The 18,643-nt window shown below is 45.9% G+C and overlaps 3 protein-coding genes across 9 annotated transcripts; all 3 read right to left on the reverse strand.

Moving 5' to 3' along the window:
• Positions 1-179: 179 nt before the first annotated feature.
• Positions 180-8,531, reverse strand: srrm1 (serine/arginine repetitive matrix 1). Of its 5 annotated transcripts, none has more exons than XM_079752442.1 (17): positions 8,410-8,531; positions 7,607-7,696; positions 7,352-7,474; positions 5,314-5,484; positions 5,091-5,191; positions 4,774-4,998; positions 4,487-4,672; positions 4,258-4,377; positions 3,944-4,152; positions 3,705-3,788; positions 3,290-3,361; positions 2,959-3,100; positions 2,751-2,837; positions 2,169-2,660; positions 1,537-1,726; positions 1,174-1,344; positions 180-1,032 (listed from the first exon to the last, which is right to left on the reverse strand). In XM_079752442.1, exons 1-17 carry the CDS (start codon positions 8,428-8,430, stop codon positions 922-924), a joined length of 2,595 nt encoding a protein of 864 aa, XP_079608568.1. In that variant the 5' UTR covers positions 8,431-8,531; the 3' UTR covers positions 180-921. The 5 variants fall into 5 exon arrangements, with proteins under 5 accessions (XP_079608568.1, XP_079608569.1, XP_079608567.1 ...); XM_079752443.1 differs by having other exon boundaries at positions 180-1,025; positions 3,275-3,361; XM_079752441.1 differs by having other exon boundaries at positions 3,275-3,361.
• A 376-nt stretch (positions 8,532-8,907) lies between these two features.
• On the reverse strand, positions 8,908-11,657 carry tdh2 (L-threonine dehydrogenase 2; the record flags this gene model as incomplete). The annotated part of the gene is made up of 7 exons (XM_079752451.1): positions 8,908-9,519; positions 10,190-10,459; positions 10,548-10,638; positions 10,745-10,917; positions 11,003-11,152; positions 11,309-11,379; positions 11,473-11,657. 7 exons carry the CDS (start codon positions 11,655-11,657, stop codon positions 9,374-9,376), a joined length of 1,086 nt encoding a protein of 361 aa, XP_079608577.1. The 3' UTR covers positions 8,908-9,373.
• LOC307087039 (myotubularin-related protein 9) lies at positions 11,504-18,621 on the reverse strand. 3 transcript variants are annotated; one of them, XR_013812472.1, is made up of 13 exons: positions 18,196-18,621; positions 17,962-18,018; positions 17,293-17,404; positions 16,976-17,101; positions 15,891-16,067; positions 15,385-15,602; positions 15,036-15,197; positions 14,511-14,652; positions 13,863-14,083; positions 13,240-13,391; positions 13,041-13,125; positions 11,890-12,087; positions 11,504-11,515 (listed from the first exon to the last, which is right to left on the reverse strand). XR_013812472.1 is itself a non-coding variant. In XM_079752446.1 (12 exons), exons 1-12 carry the CDS (start codon positions 18,378-18,380, stop codon positions 12,003-12,005), a joined length of 1,722 nt encoding a protein of 573 aa, XP_079608572.1. In that variant the 5' UTR covers positions 18,381-18,621; the 3' UTR covers positions 11,889-12,002. The 3 variants fall into 3 exon arrangements, 2 of the variants coding, with proteins under 2 accessions (XP_079608572.1, XP_079608573.1); XM_079752446.1 differs by lacking the exon at positions 11,504-11,515 and having other exon boundaries at positions 11,889-12,087; XM_079752447.1 differs by lacking the exons at positions 11,504-11,515; positions 17,962-18,018 and having other exon boundaries at positions 11,889-12,087.
• Between the last annotated feature and the right edge of the window lie 22 nt (positions 18,622-18,643).

Below are 18,643 nucleotides of genomic sequence, written 5' to 3' on the forward strand. Positions count from 1 at the left end.
GCCCAGTATGACCGTGCTTTGAATCACTTATGTGGAAGACCAAAGTCCTCCACGCAATCACTTCTAGAGATATCTTTGGACAATAAAACGGTATGTGCTCATTTCAAATATAAATTACATTTTAAAATATTTTCATCTGTTCAAAAAAACTTATTTTGTAAGAAAATACAACCCCCAGATATTATAAAAAAGGTTTTTAATTTCAAAGGATGTCAAAAGCCAGGTAGGAAATGGTAAACGGGCGCAAGTTCAACATAACGTTATACCAATTTATTTTGAAAATGAAAGTAATCTCTCAGACTGTTTCAGAGCCATACATTAACAGCATAGTTTTAAGATGCCAAACACCTGTAGAACATCAAATATGAGACAAGACATTCTGCTACAACGTTGTATACAGTGCACGCAGAATAGTGGTGTGAGACTGTCCTAGGCCTATGTATAGGTCCTTGTAACAGAATGCCAGTTCCCCTCTACACCCCTAGGTCGGTTGGTCATGCACATCAGAGATATGGAAGTCCTACATGCAGTCAAATTCACATGTAGTCAGCTATTGTGTGTGTGACTGTGTATGTTTGTGGTAGATTTGACATGTTCCCTAAAGCAGGCCATGTTCTTTAAACCGTTTCATTCCTAGAAAAGTTATAAGTAGGAACACAAGTATGGTCACGGTTTAGATAATATACCTTCATAATACACAATGGGTTAAACTGAAATGAGATATCCTGGTTCAAATCAACCTATTAATAACCCCAGCCTAGCAGACAAACCAAACCCGTAATAATAATAAAAAAAATATGACTAAAGAACAAATAATTTGTACATTCTAAAGCTGAACCAGGTCAGGGACAAACTTCAAAAAGAGAGAGGGGGAGGATAAGTGGGAGAGAGACAGCAGAATTAACAGACACGCCCTGGCATTCAGGACATCTGCGATGGGGAAATCTGTGCTTTCCTCATGGAGCGCAGTGCCTTCTCACGCAGGTGCTTCTCTAGATCATCCAGGCTGTCCTCTACTTCGCTGTCTGATTCCTTAAAGAAAGGTAGCATTAATTATGTCATATTCAAACTAAAACATTGGGACAAGCGCTACCTCCCGTCACGGGCAGGCCCCGTTACACTGGTATTATCCAATTAAGAAAAATCCTCACGTATCAGTAAAGCAGACTTCACCTTTTTTGAATCTTGGTCCTCGTTCGCCCCAAGGCTCTCCTGGCCGTTTCCTGTCGCTGGGCCACCGCTCTTCTCCTTCCTGTGCTTCTTGCGTTTCTTGTGCTTCTTCTCTTTCTTGTGTTTCTTCTCCTTCTTCTTTTTCTTCTTCTTTCCGCCCTCTGCGTCCGAATTCTGCAGGAGCAGCGGGGACACCAGCAATTACACAAATTATCCACATACCCATTACTGAAGAGCAAGACGGCGTCAAGGTGATCCAAGGATTGCAGCGCACCGAAATGTCTTCCACCTCCAAAACTACGGCTATACAACAATACAAGATATTACGGGGGCGTGTCACCCGGTCGGAGAGATAAGGGTGCTTGCCTTGCTGGGGGATGGGCTTGCAGAACCGCTGCTGGCCTTTTTGGCTGGAGGTGGCGAACCGCTGGCAGAGCGAGAGGGAGAAGGAGAGGCAGAGCCCGGCGCCGGACGTTTCAGGCCCGCCGGCGGAGCCGGGGAGACGGACCTCGACCTGGAGGACATTCTCTTGATCGGTTGGGGGCTCGCTGAGGACCTGGAGCGTGGACGTGGAGGAGAGGACGTCAGAGCTGTGCATTCATTTCAATTTTGGTATTATTGTAAAACTTGTGTTCAAATCAAATCCTACGACAGATATATTCTACAAATAAAAACTGCCGGCCAGACCATACCTCTCTTTGTGTACAAGAATTGTAGCATTGATACTCTCGAAACCTCTCGCACTCATGACAGCCAAGCTAAGCTAGTGCCGTCACAGTTGCACAGCCAATTACGTTGGACAGAACAGTAATTTAGTTTTCTTAATTCTGAAAGTCTCCTGCCTACTCACTAAAGATGAAGGCCTTCAAGGCTATTCATGATTACTTTGTGTCTTCAAAATAAATAACAGTAATAATAGTGGGTGAAAGGTCTTGAAGTGTTCCACCTAAGTAGTAGACTACCATCACAATATAGGAATCATGAAGACGCGTGCTTGCCTCTGGTTCTTGCGTGGCTCTGGGGTTCGGGACACCCTGCGGATGGCTCTGTTGCCATGGGAGGGGGACGGCTGCCTCCTCTGATTGGATGGAGAGGTGCTGGTGGCATCGAAGCGCCTGGGGGGGCTTGCGGAGCCCCTGGCCCCGCCGCGGCCTCGCTGCGCCGGGGAAGGGGAGAGGCGCTTGGCCGTGGCCGCCGGGGACCGCGCGTCTCTGCCTGGCCGGTTTGAAGGCAACACGGGGCTCCTCCGGTGCCTTTGCATGGGAGACGTGGAAGACGGGGGCGTGCGCCTCTTCTGGCCGAGCGGAGAGCCCCTGCGCTTGGGAGACCTGGAGACGCGGCGCTTGGAGGCGGGGGGGGAGCCTTTGGCGGGGGAGCCCGACATCCTCCGCTTCTGCGCTGGCACAGGGGAAGGGCTGTACCGGCGCTGGATGGGAGGGGAGTAGCGGCGCGGGGACGGGGACCGCCTGCGAGGGGGCGGGGACGGGGACCTGGTAGGCACAACGAGGTGGTTATCAGAAGGGCACTGACCAAGGGCTTCTTGGGTTAAAACCGCGAGACGAGTCAGCGAGTGTCCGTACCGCCGTCTGGGGGGAGAGGGGGATCTGCGCCGGCGTGGGGAAGGGGAGCGCCGCCCGCGTCCTCGTGGAGAAGGAGACCGTCTTCTCCTGATTGGGAGAGAGTAGGAAACATTTCAAATTAGTACTGGGGAAGGAATGAGGACGGTGATGATGGATCTTTAACAACCAGGGTAGGGGGGCATCTCTACTGCAGGGCCACTCAGCTGACCTTGGTGACGCGTCCCGGTGGCGTCTCCGCGGGGAGGCCGAGTGGCTGCGCCTCCTGCGGACGTCGCCGTTACGGGGCGCCGGACCGGGCGCCGGGGGTTTCTTGGCGCTCTCTTCCTCTGATGAGGAAGAAGACCCGGAACCTGGAAAATACAAAAACAACAACAAGTCATTCCATCCTTGGCTTCCACGTCTGTATGTATACAATTACAACTGCAAAAACAAAAAACGAGAAAATCATGCAAAAGAGAAAGTGTTGAGGTGGACTTTGTTTGGGAGAGACTCCAACTAAAACAAAAACAAAATCCACTTCTAACCTGAGGAAGACTCACGATTCTGCCTGCGGTACTGACGCCTTTGCTGCACTGAGTCTGCGGTTGCGTCTTTTTCGTTTTTATCTTCGTCTGAAAAGTCAGTTACAGTCAGATAACATTCATACACCATAAAACCAGCTGGTCACGACACGGCATCAGGGCCAATAAATCTTTATCTTACATAAACACTGGTCACCCTTCCGTCTTTGTTAAGTATGGCTCAATATAGCATTCTACTGTAGTTACTCACTGTCCTCTGAGCATAGTTTCGTATTACAAAAGCATAGATTACAGGATGTTGACGTGGCATGAATTTCACATCTGGGACTAATTAAGAACATCTTATCTTATGTTGTTAATGAACATATTAGAGAAGCATCCTGTCATTGGCATCCTCAACATTAGTGTTCCTCAAAATATTTCAGATCCTCACCGGACTCGGAGTCTTCTGATCGTCTTGGTTTGGGATTGTCTGCAGGTGACTCGGTTCTGCCTACAACTGGTTTTCGTTTGACCCCTGGAAGAATGAATAAAACCACCTTTTAGAGCTTACATCATTAGTCATGAGTTCCTTGCCTTCGCCATCAGTGCCCGGTTCAGAAGTGATTAGGAATTAACCAATGATGAGGGCTTGAAGACCTTAAAGAACGAGCAGATTAGAGGTGTTCATACCAGCCGCTCTGGAGGGAGAAGGGGAGCCGCGGCCTTTCCTGGCCCGCGGGGATGCAGAGCGGCGGTCCTTTCCTGGGGGGCTACCGGCGGGGTCCAGGAGGCGTGGCTGTTTACGGGGCGGCGTGGTAGACGTTCTCTTCACAGCCTTCTTGGGCGAGTGGGACTTGGAGGAACTGCTTCCCGTGGTCGAGGCGGAGCGAGAGCGCCTCCTGGGGCGCAGCAGTGGAAGGGTGGGCATCGTTACAGACGTGAGTGGCAGTGCCGAGAGACGGGTAAGAAGGGTGCGGCTGACCACTGACGCTGTGATTGCTTACCGTCGGACAGGTGAGCGCCTGTGTCTGTGTCGGGAGCTTTGTGGGCCACGTCGGGGAGGGCTCCTACGGCGCGGGGACATTCTCCTCCTGGGACTGGGCCTTCTGCGGGGGGAGTAGGATCTACAAGACAAACTGCATGTATTAATACGGAATAACGAGGAATGTTTGAACATGAAATAGCATTCCGTCTTAAGTAGGATAGAGAGTGTTTGAGGGCAGCCGGCTCTACCTGGAAAAGGAGCGGCGACGGCGGGAGCGGGAGCGGGATCGGTGGCGGGGCCGGTCCCTCCGGCCGTCCTTGTCCCTCTCCCGGGACTTTGGCCTCTCCTCCTTCTTGGCAACCTTCTCTGGAGAAGGCTGCTTCACCTCGGGGACAGCATCCACTTTCGCCACCTCCACCTCCACCACCTCCTCACTGGTGGCCGGGGGAACGACAAGGGAGAGGAATCTTAGAGGCCGTGCTCCAATGATAGAAATGCTGCAGGACACGTTACATGGTGGCAGTTCCCTGCTAACCTGATAGAGGCGAGCTGGGGGACGACAGGCTCTGGAACAGCGCTTGCTGGCGCCTCAGGTTCGGGTTCGGGCTCCTCTGGCTTCGGGAGCAGCGGCATCAAAGCAGGGGGGGGTGTGCCCCCGGTCACTGGGCCGGGCTTGAGCCGTGGAGAGCGTGGGGGGCTGGGCTTCCTGTCCCGCTTCACAGGGGACCTTCGTCGTGGTGAAGGCGACCGTGACTTCCTCCTGGGCAGACATGAGGCGGCCACATTGAGTGGTCCGCTCTACCTTTTGACATGCAACCCCCTTGAACCCTGCATTGACCCCATTTGACTCACCTCCTGGGGCTCTTGGACTGAGCTCGTTCTCGCTCCTTGTTTTCTTTTTCCTTCTTGTCGTCATCCAGTTTCTTGAGAGACGCAAGCTTCTCCTGCTCAATCTGCAGGAGAACAAAACGGACATGAACGGGTGCACAAACCTTTGCGCGACACCAAGACAAGACACTACGAACTTCTTCATGCAGGTGGACTTGTGAAACGGAGGATAAGAGAGTGGCTGTACCTGTCTCTGCTTGATCTCCTCCTTCTTCTGCTCCAGGAAGGCAGAGGGGATTCCAGCGATGTTCTCCTGGGCACTGAGCAGCAAGGGCCATAGGTCTCGCATGAACTCCCTGGCGTTCTTTCCATTCAGGAAGCCGGTCAGGTTGATCTGCATCATCTTGCTATCAGGGTGCTGCAACACACACACGAAGCGGAAGAGAACCAACAATATGGCCGTTGAAACACGGCAGAGATAGCACTTGTGGAGGAGGTAGTGTTCCATTAAGGGGACACCCTACCCTGGATCCTGACTAAACTACAACTGCTGTTATTACTGCTATTTCGAATTATAAGTAAATAAAAAAAACATTTGCAACCACCCTGGGTCCAATAGTGAACCAACTAGCAACCAATCAAAAAGAGGGTGTGACTGAATGAAATCATACTCCTGAAAACTGAGAACATAATCTAGATGAGTCTAGACTGATCTAAATATAAAAATATATCTGCATGCAAACTGATGATACACCCACAAATGATGCTGGTACTGCCCTCATCAAACAGCTAAATGAATAACATCCCCAGATTCTTCTTCCTCTTCTAAAAAAGTCTTTCAATGCTTTTTACAGGGCCCACCCCAACAATGTTACAACTCTGCACCCCTTGGCCCATGTTGTGCCTCCCCATGGTCTAATACCAGAGATAAACATTTAGCCACATTACAGAGTGTAATAAAACCCAACACTGCAAGTACAGTTCCGGAGTCTTCAGTGAGTCCCGTGGGATCAGTGGGTACGGAGCTCCCATGGCTTGCTTCCGCCTCCCTACTGCTTGAGACTCAACCACCTTGAGCTTAATGTTATATCATTTATCTAAATTGCAAGAGACGAACAAGCAATAATGAGTACACAGTTCATGAAAGCTGGGTTTTAACAACTGACAAAGATTGTGAAATGCCCCTGTCTGTGTCACTGATCACAACCTCTCATGCCACTAGGATACAGTAGCCATTAGGCTTAATAATTACCACCACCCACCTCACGATACCCTTTAATAGCACTATACCGGCGTTCAGCACCAGTATATTGGTGTGTTTTATTAAAGAAGTTAAGGTGTTTAAAGTGAGTAAAATCCATAGAGGGTGGGGAAGGATTACCCAAAATAGGTCAACTATGCTCCGATATGGAATCTTACTTGTAACTGCATGAATATTGCCATTGAAAGTTTTAAAGGTTTTTCTGCAAAAATAGATATTAGTGCTTGGTGTTAAGCAGGAATTAAATCTTAGAAAGTATATTCTACCATTTAAAACCACATCACTATATAAAAAACATTGAGTTATATAAAAAAAAAAGTATCATGCACATTTGAGCATTATTAGAATGATTAAGAACAGTGGCTTTGCTCATAAACGCAATTTTGCCAGTCAAAATGGTGACTTCCACTGCATTCTTTTGCCAAAAAGAAAGCAAACGCTTCTAATAGAAATCTTACCAATATGATTATAATACTGTTACAATTATTCTGCTTCCCAATCCCTTCAATTTCAGAAAGAGTTTATGGGATTTAAGGTAACCAAATGATGCGTTGCAAGTATGATATACTATAATATAGCATAGTTCAAGTTTATCTACCACTGATATGATATGGCAATCCCTACACATAACTCACCTCAAAACCACACAGTGCATCATGTAGGGAGAGTTGGGCTCAGTGACTTTGGGCTCAGGAGAGAGCTAATTAGGTGTTGGTGCTATACTTCTGATGCAAGGTATAACATCCATATTGGTTCAGGCCTTTTAAATCATAAATCACATCAGCATTAGAAGACGGCTACACAAAGGCACTTTGTCACATCACAGCAACAACAAGATTATGGCATTTTAATTGTTCTATGTTCTGGACAGCACTTTTGGTTAGTCTGTTCTGGTGATACCAAATGATCGTGTTTTTTACTCCAGTTGAATCTACAACCTGTGCTTGTCTGCTTGCTAATCAATTGGCTGCAATCACACATGTGCTTAGTAACAAAATTAACATTGTGCATTAAAAGGAATTACCTTCTCATCCAGCTGGTTAAATATGAATTCTATGACAACATCATCTTCGAATCCCAGGATCTCGGTGACTCGCTGAGTAATCCAGGGTTTGATGACCTCCAGGTTTACTTTGGTCATGTCCACCTAAAAGATAAATAAAGAAACATTCGAGTAATTGATTAGGCCACAACCAACTGTTAGGTACGTTTTGTTTATTGATCTTCTAAACAAGACAACTATGGGAGTAGGCATAATTGTTGTTTATGTGGTATGTACCTTCTTGTCCAGACATTCTGCAAATTTGAGTTGCTTTAGTAGCTTCTTATGCTTGTTGCTGAATCGGTTGTCTTGTTCCGCACTCGTGCCCTGTAAAAAGACAAATTTTACAACATGATGTACGTGCAAAATAAATACAACCTTACACGGGATACCTGGGCATAGAGTTTTTATGCAGATGTGCTGCCAGGTGAAGATGATGATCACTACGGTACATTACAAGCTAAATAGCCGTTAGCTCCGCTCATGCTAATCTCTGGCCAGAAACTTGGCATAGCAGGTAGTGAGATGCAAGACTATTGCAAATGTTTATGATTCAGCAATGGCATGTTAAGGACACTTTACGTCTATGTATTAGAATCAATCGGAGTGAGTTATAACACAGATCAACTAAGTGTAAGACATCATGTGTTATTAGTTGGGATGCGAAGACCATTCCTGGTAACCTAATGTACGGTCGCCATCTTCGATTAAGGCTAAAAGTCAGCCTGTTAGCTTCATCAAATGTTTTCGCCGACAGCAGCAATCCAAACCCCAGCAAAGGCGTAAATAAATGCCTCGTACACCAAGGCTCCTAACTCATCGTGCATTTACAACTAGCTGACATAGAAAAAGCAGAACCCCCCACTATCTGTTTCCGCTCTGAACGCAAGGCCGAGCTACGTTAGCTCCAATCGGCAGCCTAATGGCGCATTAGCTAACTACGTATTATCCAACATTCATCTACAACCAACACAATAATCACAAATAAAGTTGTGTGTACAAACGTGTCAAATCATGGCTATACAACACGGAGCACTTACGCGGAAGAATCCCGCGTCCATTCCTGTGGAGAGATATTAGCAGGCGCTGCTGAAGAAAGACGGACTACGCCAGCTGAGATCCAATCGACGAGCACTGGAGCCGCACGAGGCATACATCTACAGGACGTCCAGAGTACTGCACCGGCAACTAGAGGTCGCTCGTTCAGTAACGGTGCGCACATTTACTTTGCGTAGTGGATTCATTGGCTTTATTTGTTTGCACAACACCTTAGGCGACAGAATATAAAAATGTGCGCAAATTAAAGCAAACCATGGTTTTGTATCAAATTTAATTCACGTTGGGAAATTGCACACATGCAAATAGATATAAGATTATGACTAGATATTTCTAATCAATAGTTTAAGTTGGAAAGAAGAGACGTAAAGAGTCATTTGTGTGGAAATTTGGTTTAATTTTCAATGCGAGTACACCAAGATTTTTAAAATATATATATACGTATATTTAGATATATATTTTATTACTTACTACTTGCACTGCTGAAAATGTTACACATCTAGCGAACAAATCTGCTATGATTAAAGAATATATATATTTGACCTCATTATATCAAGAAGTCATAGCCAATCAATTTAAATAGTAATTTGGTATATTTATGTGAACATTAAGTACAAATGGTATTTTGAAAAGAATATAAAGGCTAAGCAATTGTAAACTGTTGAAACAAGTTAAACAACAATAAAGGAAGACGACAGGAGAGTCCTTAGAAAGACAGTTGTACGGCTCCCTGAAAACCGTGATTGTGCACATGTGCATGTGTGATTGTGCGCATTCATTCCTAGTGTCCGTAGTTAAAGAAGTGTTCTGGATCCGTTTGACTGTTGCATTTTAAATAGTACAGGATTGTGCTGCAAAACTCTTTGGTCAAAGTATATGCAAACATAAAGCTCAAGTGATGAGTTCAGCGTCAGGACTGTCCCTTCAGTCTCTGCAGCGCAGGCTTTGCTAGCTGACCGGCAGTCCCTCAACGGTCCTCTTTTCTCGGATGGAGCGGAGCATGTCCGAGACCAGCCCTTCAAGCCCGTAGACCGGTGCCCAGCCCCAGTCTCTCCTCGCGTTGGAGTCATCAAACCTCACAGGCCAGCTGTCCGCTGCAACATGATTATAACTTTAATATTATTGTTGGTTAGCGCAGGATGGTGTAGTGGCATTGGCTGTGCAGACATTGTAAGAGGCCCACCCCTCTCCAGATTTACAGAAGAGTCGCCGGGCAATAACATGCCCAATTCACCATTATGTGATATATTTAGAATTTCATTTTTATGGAAAATATCATCAGTAGTTGTAAAACACAATAACAATGCAACTACTATTAATTCTATTCAATATTTTGGTTTTAGCCAATGATGGTTAATGAACAGTGGACTGGGTCACTGTCAACACCCCCGGGGCCCTAGTCTGTGTAGCAGCCAGACCAGGCAGAGAATGTGTCCAAGCAGAAAGTTACTAACTAAACTGGGTTTAGTCCCAGTCGCCCACAGCCTGCCTGTAGGCGTCCTTCAGCCAGATGTCTAACCCCTTCCTGCTTCTTAATCACATGTATCTGAATTAAATCTAGTTTTTTGAATTAGATGACCAACATGTATGAAATTTATATTTGATATTCATAATTTGATTCAGAAATTATCAAGCATGATTGCACATCTCTCGTCTGATACTAATTAAATGCTTGCTTTCCAATCTCAAATTCAATCAATGATGTAATGTTATGCCATAAAACGGACCCATGCGTAAATAGAATGAGACGAATGAATAACGCACCGATGGTTTGGCGGACTGTGTCTGGCTTGTAGGTGACCTTGAATTCAGGCACATGTTTTTGTATCTCCAGGGCCACCTCCTCTGGGGTGAAGCTCATGGCAGCGATGTTGTAGGTGCGCAGGGACAGCTGGCTCTCCGGCGCGTGCATGAACTCCACGGTGGCGCGGTGGCAGTCGGAGATGTGCATCATGGGAAGGCGCGTGTCGGACCTTAGGTAGCACTCGTGGTTGCCCGTGCTGACGGCGTCGTGGAAGATCTGCACCGCATAGTCTGCACAAAGACAGGAGAAGACCTCCATGACCGACGTGTGGTCAACGGGGGAGATACGTGTGTTGTGTGAGTGCAGATGACCCGATACCAGTGGTCCCTCCCCCAGGGTGGGTGTGGGCAGAGATCACACCGGGGTAGCGAAGACAGCGGAAGTCCAGGCCATATTTGTGATGGAGATACTAATGGGAATGAAAAACGAACAAGGTCCTAAAAACAACAACAACAACAAAATTGTGCAATATTTTTTTTGGTGTGTGAGTGAGTGTGCGTTATCAAAGTCCTTACCTCTCCCATCAGCTCCCCGTGGACTTTGGACACGCCGTAAATAGTGCGAGGCCTCTGCACGCAGAGGTCAGGTGCCGGGTCGCGAGGAGATGAGGGCCCAAATGCTCCGATGGTGCTGGGGACAAAGATACGCAGGCAGTTCTCCAAGGCCAGGTCCAGCACATTGTGAAGGCCTGATCAAAGAGCGGAGCAGTTGAGATGAAAGGGTTTTAGAAAGAGCGTTACCAAGACGACAGTTTGCTTAAACCGTGTTTCTACCTGAGATGTTGATCTTGCGGGCTAAGGCCACGTTGGCCTCACCAACAGCACTGAGCAGAGCGCTGTAGTGGACCAACCAGGTGATACGATGGTTTACAATAAGTTCTCTGAGTTGTTTGAAGTCCAATACATCCGCATATACAAATGGGCCTGATGAAAGGAGACAGGCATACAGATAGACAGACGGACAGACAGACAGATGACAGGGATTGATTTATTGGAGACGGTATGCTGATTGAATTCACCTGATGATTTCAATTTTATTTGTACATTTGAATATAAATGTTTGATTTTAAAAAGTCTTACCACTGCTCAACACATGTGCTGGGGGTTTCTTAATGTCTGAGAGGATTACATTCTCTTTCCCATACTGTTCCCTGAAAATGTATATACACATTTCTTGTTTAATATTTTAATCAATATATTATTTTTTACATGCAGTCAAATAAGAATCCAAATTTGACTTTTACCTCAGTATTTGGGCAAGGCCAGAACCCAATTGTCCAAGGCCACCTTTACAAGGAAAAATATGTTTCAAGTTATGAAAAAGGGATGAAAAGCATATGTTTTTTGTATATATAATATTTTTCAACTGGGCAGTGACGTTGTTGTTTGGACCGAAGCTTAACCATGACAAAAAGTGAGTGCACCCCATTATGCTCCCCTAGGCCTACTCGAAGGCTCTTTTATGACAGCAGCGCTGTCTGCAAGCGGTCTATTGTGATCACGTACATCATCGACACGCGCTCAGGCTTCCAGTGTCTACGGAAAACAACTCCAACACACAGGACACGTTCGGCCATGTTTTGAAACCTGCCGATCGACCAATGTCCTTGTTTATCAATGAATAAATACATTAATAACTGATGGAATAAGCTATACGGAACCTGTGATGAGAACACGCGGACTGTCCCGAGGGGTCACGGATACTTGGCGGTTCCACCTGCTGGTTTGTCTGGGTGAACAAGTTAATTCTCGACAGGGCAACCGGTGCGCCCTGCTAAGGCAACGGAGGGTAGACGGACGAAACACGGCAGTAGATGGCCCACAGACCCGCATACCCAATAACATGTTGAGCAGCAGCCCTAAAAGAAAAAGTCCAGGTGAATATGGTGGTTTGTCAAGTCTGCTTTAGAGAGAACAGACTAGTCTACTCTACATAGTAGAGTAATTACAAGTTGTAATTACTCAGTTCAAATACTACATTTTGTTTACGTGCTGTCTCAAATGTTAACCTCTGGTATAAAGACCATAACATTTAAACTAAAGGGAGACATAATTTAAATAGCCTACCTATATTTGTTAAATCTGTTCTTGGATCAGAAAAAACGCCACTTGTTGATCCAGGGAAACTGTTACGTTTTGGGCCTACTATTAGCAACTAATCACATCTGTGGAAATTGAACTGTTGCATCCAACCGTTAGAATTGGGGTGTCCGGTGCGATTGGTCGCCGTTTTAGTGCACATAACAACCATTGGATAAGTAAGCAGGTGTAAAGATTCACGCTGGGCATTGTAGTTTTTACACACTGCATCGTCGCCGCGGCCTTTTCCACGTCACAGAAGAGAACTACAGACTCCGGCGTGCAAATCACAACGTGGGCAAAATGCTGACTCAAATGGATTTGTATTGTGTTTACCTGAGGCTGACAGATCTGGTTATGAATGTTAAAGCTGACTAATTTATTGGCGACTAGGATAATCTTTTGTACAAATATTTACAACGAAATTGTAACATTTTCTAATTCAACTTTGAAATCAAAACACTTCATTAAACAAAGCACAGTACAATATATTGTGTCATGGTTAAAGTATTTAAAAGTATTTGACATTATACATAATAATTAACAGATGATAATGAACAGTAGTACTTATTGTACATAATTGTACAGTCTAAACAGTTGTTCCGTAGTCTCTTCATCCGATAAGCATCAAAACGAATCTTGAGGGGGTTCGACATTCTGTACTCTTTGGATCTCCTCTGGCGCCAATCATCCAGCAGGTGGAGCTACAGACACACTTCACCGGACCGCTAACCTTCCCCACTGGCAGATCATGTTCCTCATCTCGTCGTGTGCCTCTTCTAGATGACGTCCTTGTTGGCTCCACCTCAGGAAAAAGCCTGCGGACGACATGACTAATTTCAGTCAGGAAGGATATCATTCCTATCATCGACTGGATTGTTATCAATAAAGGTTATTTTTTCATAAAGGTCAGAAAAGCGACATAGACTTGCCCCTCCAGAGTTGCAGGGACTGGGGGTGCACCGAGGGCCAGATGGCCAGCTCAGTGGACTCATACAGGGGGTTGCTGTAAAGCTCTCTCCGCTCTGGCTTCAGCAGGGCCTGGAAAAGACAGTGAGTCTTCTCCTTCACTCCCATGGCACACCTTGGAAAACACACACACGGACGGATAGAAATAGGGTGAAAGTATACTTTCACTCTTGCAAGCTGTATCTCTGTCTGTATAAGTCTCAACAGATACTTTCTCCCAACACACCTTTACAAGGTAATTTGATACACTGTGTTTGTGTGTGTGTTTTTCTCTCTCTCTCTCTCTCTCTCTCTCTCTCTCTCTTTCTGTCACTCTCTCTCAAGATAATGCGCTCAAAATTGGTTGTACATTTCTATGGTGTGTGTGTGCCTGTGCGTTTCGTCCTATAGTGACATACACTCACTGTCTCTCTTTTGTACTATCTCAAGAGCTCTGAGGCATTGGACTCCACAATATTCTAAAACGTACAATGCTGTAGTCTTTTGACTACTTGAAAAAATCGATCTCCCATTTAATTCAGTGATCCACTTCTGAAGTCCTCAGTCCTTCTCACGTCTACATTGACTCAGGGCCGCAGCGACTGACCTCTCCCGGTCGCTGTTACACAGGAAGGTGCCACAGTCGGAGGCATAAGCCTCAGTGGCCAGCCTGAGGAGCAGGGCCTCGGAGAAGCCCAGGGCCAGGGGGAACTGGTAGCACAGCTGCCCCACGCAGTCCAGCAGGAGCAGGAACACTGGGGCCTCCTGCTGCAGCCGGGCGTGGGAATGGGCCGACCGGGCACAGCGCTGCTGGAACGGGTGGCCGCCCTGTGGGGGGAAACACACGCGCGTCCTTTAGCCGGCGTGTGTGGGTGTTCAGACCGCTCTGCATGTTCCCTTTTGGTCATAATGTGGTGGACCTTTAACGTTGGCGGAAATCAAAAGGGTTTCACTTTCGTTTTTCGGGATTTCTTTTCACAATGTGATTTTGATTTGCTCTAGTTATTTGTATATTCTATTATTATTTAGAGTACATTCATTTAAAATAATGTAATTCAAAATGTTTACCCAAAGCCAACCATTATATTACGAAATGACGTTACCTTTGCATCGAAGAGGATGTGATTATGAGAGCACTACCATGAAGCACTTTATTATTCCTTAGGACTTAGAGAACTGCTTGTACACTCTCATCACATTTATACACACACACACACACACACACACAAACAAGCACACACAAAAACATACAGACCTGAACCCACTCCCTCTCCAGCAGAGTAAGGAAGCCTTCCAGCGTGCGGCAGGATGGATCCATAATGAGCTGTGCCAGAGTGCTGATGAGCAAGGTGCAGTCTGTGCCTTCAGAACCATGAACCAGGACTGAATGGCCGTCCCTGCCATCACAAACACGGTACAGTGTGTGGATGAAAGGAAGATAGGTAGTGGGACTTATCTCAAAGTACTTTTACTTGAGATTTGACTCACATGCCAGGTGGTTAATTTTTCAGTTTTGAGAAAGAGGAAACAACTTGCAACTTAGCTGAATCAACAGGAATGGAATGCGTTTACACATTAAAGTACTTTCCCTTTAGCTTTTACCTCTGGTATAAAATATATGTCCGATGGTGCTAATGGCTTAAAGGTCCATCTTGTTATCTGAATGAGTCTTGTGATAAAATGTTATAACATGTTATTGTAATAACTACCCTCCCCATCATTCATAACCTCCATATGGGGCTATGCTTTGCGTAGTAAACACTACTCATGTGGAGCCTACCTCTCCACACACTCTGCCAGCAGGCCAGCTGTGGACAGAGCAGTCTGGACGTGGAAGAGCCACTTGGAGTTCTCCAGCTTACTGAGCCAGCGGTCCATGCTGTTTGTCTGGTCCCCACACGCTTCCACCACTTTAATTAGACTCTCCTGGAGGGCTTTACCCCTGGAAGAAGAACACAACACACACACACACACACATGCACACACGCAAACACACACGCACATATACACATTTCAAGAACACACACATGCACAAACACATCATTACACATGCACAGACACATACACACAGGTGAACTCTTTATTTCCATTAAAGTACATCACCTCCAGTTAGAATTGTGCAGACTCACTTTTCCATCTGCCTGTGCAGCCTTGTCCAGCCAGGGTAGCTGGATTTGGACTCAAACCCACCCCCCGTCATCCTGGCCTGCAGTGCCTGCTGACTGGAGCGTGTGTCAATGATGTAACCTTTGTCCGAGCCATCAATCACAGCCTGGAGGAGGAGCTCGTCCTCCTGGCAGCGTTTCCTATTGGCTCCCGTCAGGGGCTGACTGCTGCGCATGATAACCTGGGACACCAAGCATTATAAGGCTTGATTATCACTGTGTGTGCCAATCGATTAATATGGATACTTTATACCCAAACTAGAGTGGTACAATTAGTGAAATAGTTCAATGTTTAGAGTTGTGGTGAAATTGAAGCATACTGTTAGATTTTATGGTTAAATATGGTTAGACTATCAAACTAATTTGACCGCTCTAGTTCGGGGAGTAATACTCTCATAAAGACTAAATACTATGTAGTGCTAGACGTGCAAGACTCTCACACACTTCCTCCCTCACATGACCTACTGCACCTTGCCGTTCTTCCTGTGGTGGTAGCAGAGGACGGGGAGGCGTCCCGCCTGCCTGAACCGGGCCACCTTCAGCAGCACCTCATCGCTGACGGCCCTGGGGACGAGGACAGTGGGAGGGTAGGAGGGACACACTGTGTGGTCTCTGTTCACATCGCTCAGGCGCCACCTGTCTCGCTGCTGGGAACAGAGACAGAGGGGAGGGTCGGGGACGTGGGTGGTGTAGGGGAGGTTGATAGACATACAGATGGGAATAAGCAATAGTAATAGTAGATAAACAAAGTTGAACAATACATATAAGCCCCCCCTCCCTACTGCCCCAACCCCAGAAAACAAACAATTGAATATTGGAAGATAAATATACTAATGCCGACCTGAGAAACAAAAAACGTTTCACTTTCATTTCTGCAAAGCTAAAATTTCCTGAGATACAGAACAAAGAAATCAGGTTGGAGCATGTCATTGTTAATGGTCTATTAGTTTTTATGTTCCCCTTAAGCATCTTCATAAATCTTCCCTGTATAGTAACTTATTAACTATCGTGACTACAGAGGTAAAACTTTGTTTTCAAAACAAGGAGTTTAAGCAAGTCCAGTTACAGCACTTTACAGCATTGGAACACACAACTGCTGTTAACTATCCCCTACCATGGGGGATCGGTGTGTCAGTATGTGTGTATGTGTGTGAGTGTGTGTGTGTGTGAGTGTGTGTATGTGTGTGTGTGTGTGTGTGTGTGTGTGTGTGTGTGTGTGTGTGTGTGTGTGTGTGTGTGTGTGTGTGTGTGTGTGTGTGTCTGTTTGTGACCCCTACATTCTGTTGGCCCAGCATTTTCCTGTCATGTGCTCCCTGGCAACATTGGTGGAAAGTGTCTGTTATCGTGTAAAGAAAACACACAGATTGAGTGTGTGTGTGTGTGTGTGTGTGTGTGTGTGTGTGTGTGTGTGTGTGTGTGTGTGTGTTTTCTGTTCAGGGACAGCATTGTGTGTGCACAAACACACCCACGTGTGTGTCTGTGTATCACTGTGTTTGAACAGGGATGACTGTTCTTGTGTGTATGCGTATAGTTTTGACATGTGTGAGTTTCTCACCAGTGCCTCCATTTGATGGTACTGGTGTTGGGGGCTGGAGAGACCCCATTGGTCCTGTAGGCTGGCGTCATGGGGCCTGTGAAAGAAGGGATACATGTCTGCCACTTCATTCATGGAGGACAACGCCTGTTAGGGTGAGAGACAGGGAGAGAGAGAGAGTTGGAGTATAGAATACCATACCCTGGCCATACCCTCTAAATAACTTGGCTAGGAAAATGAACTGCCCAAATATAATGACATCATTCTGAAAGGTTTTTAACAAATAATTTGATGACTTCTGTTTACAATAGGGGACTGCACAGACGGCTGACTGGTACCTCGATGGAGTGAGCGATGTTTAGACACTGCTCCATGCCCGGGATGTCCAACTGGAAAACACACAGGTCCTTGCACTTAATGGTGAGAGTCCCAGAGGAGGGTTCAGGTGCCCTGTACTCAGGAGTACACACACACACACACACACACACACACACACACACACACACACACACACACACACACACACACACATATGCGTACATGCAGACACACACACACACATACACATGCAAGTACAAACCAGACAGTTTTAAAATTTTGCGTTATTATTGTACAATTAAAGTTGAGGCTACTTTAACTATCGCCTCTGCTGCACTTACACGCACACACACACATACACACACAAAAATAAATAAATAAATAAACTGGGCCTATTTATATAGCAGCAGGAGTTGAAGATGGCAGCGTCAAAGCTGTATGTGTAAGGGGCTTTTCAGAATACATTTTCAGTTGACATCTATGCTGTACTTGCTTCTTTTCGCCTATAGTTTTTATTTCAGTTCATGAAAACGTAAACGCAACGTATATGCACGGGGAAAATAGGAAGGGGTTGCAGCATCCGCAGTGAAAGCACATTAGAAAGATAACATACAAAGCGCCAATTGAAAATATGAGCTTATGATCCTTGCATATGAAAAACAATATCGCAGAACACATGTATGCCCAACCTTTCCTTCCATCGAGCACTAGAGAGGAGACCGGAATTCCCCAAAAGGTTTTCCACGCTGATAAAAAAAAAAAAGATTTGATGGACACCGTAATTAGACATTAATTAGACAGCCAATCATTAAATGGAAGAAAAGAGCCCACGTTATTTGATTAGTCGTTGATTAGTCTGATTAGTTGTGAAAGTCACAAGTGAAAGTTGTCAAACTTGGACTCAACTGCCTGTGTAGCCTCACCTTTTCTCGATGGCATCGATATTCCGGAGGAGCAAAAGTACCTGTCGACAGCTCTGGCTCTCTCGATCAGAAAAGATAAGATGGTGTCCGGTTATGCATAATGTGCCTTTGGTTGATGGATGGAACGGCTGTCGCAACACCACATTCTCCACGTTTGCGGTCCTTATATGTTCAGAAAACTCCATCAATTCAAGAGGCACCCAAATCTACTGCCAAATAGGCATCTCCTGAAGTCAAATTTAAATCACTTCCTTTGCTCCTTTCAGTCAAATAATTCTCAGATATATCTATTCCCGTTGCAGTTTTTTATAATCATAAATGCTGACGGCGAAGCCAAACGCAGGGAAGTTTGGCTGATAAAGCTGTGTATTGATATTGGCTTGATGTTAATACCCCAATGAAGGCCTACACGTTCAGCAAAGCATGTCTCCGACAGCTCTGAATGTGT

Source organism: Pollachius pollachius (assembly GCF_949987615.1).
Source record: "Pollachius pollachius genome assembly, chromosome: 15".
Classification (NCBI taxonomy): domain Eukaryota; kingdom Metazoa; phylum Chordata; class Actinopteri; order Gadiformes; family Gadidae; genus Pollachius; species Pollachius pollachius.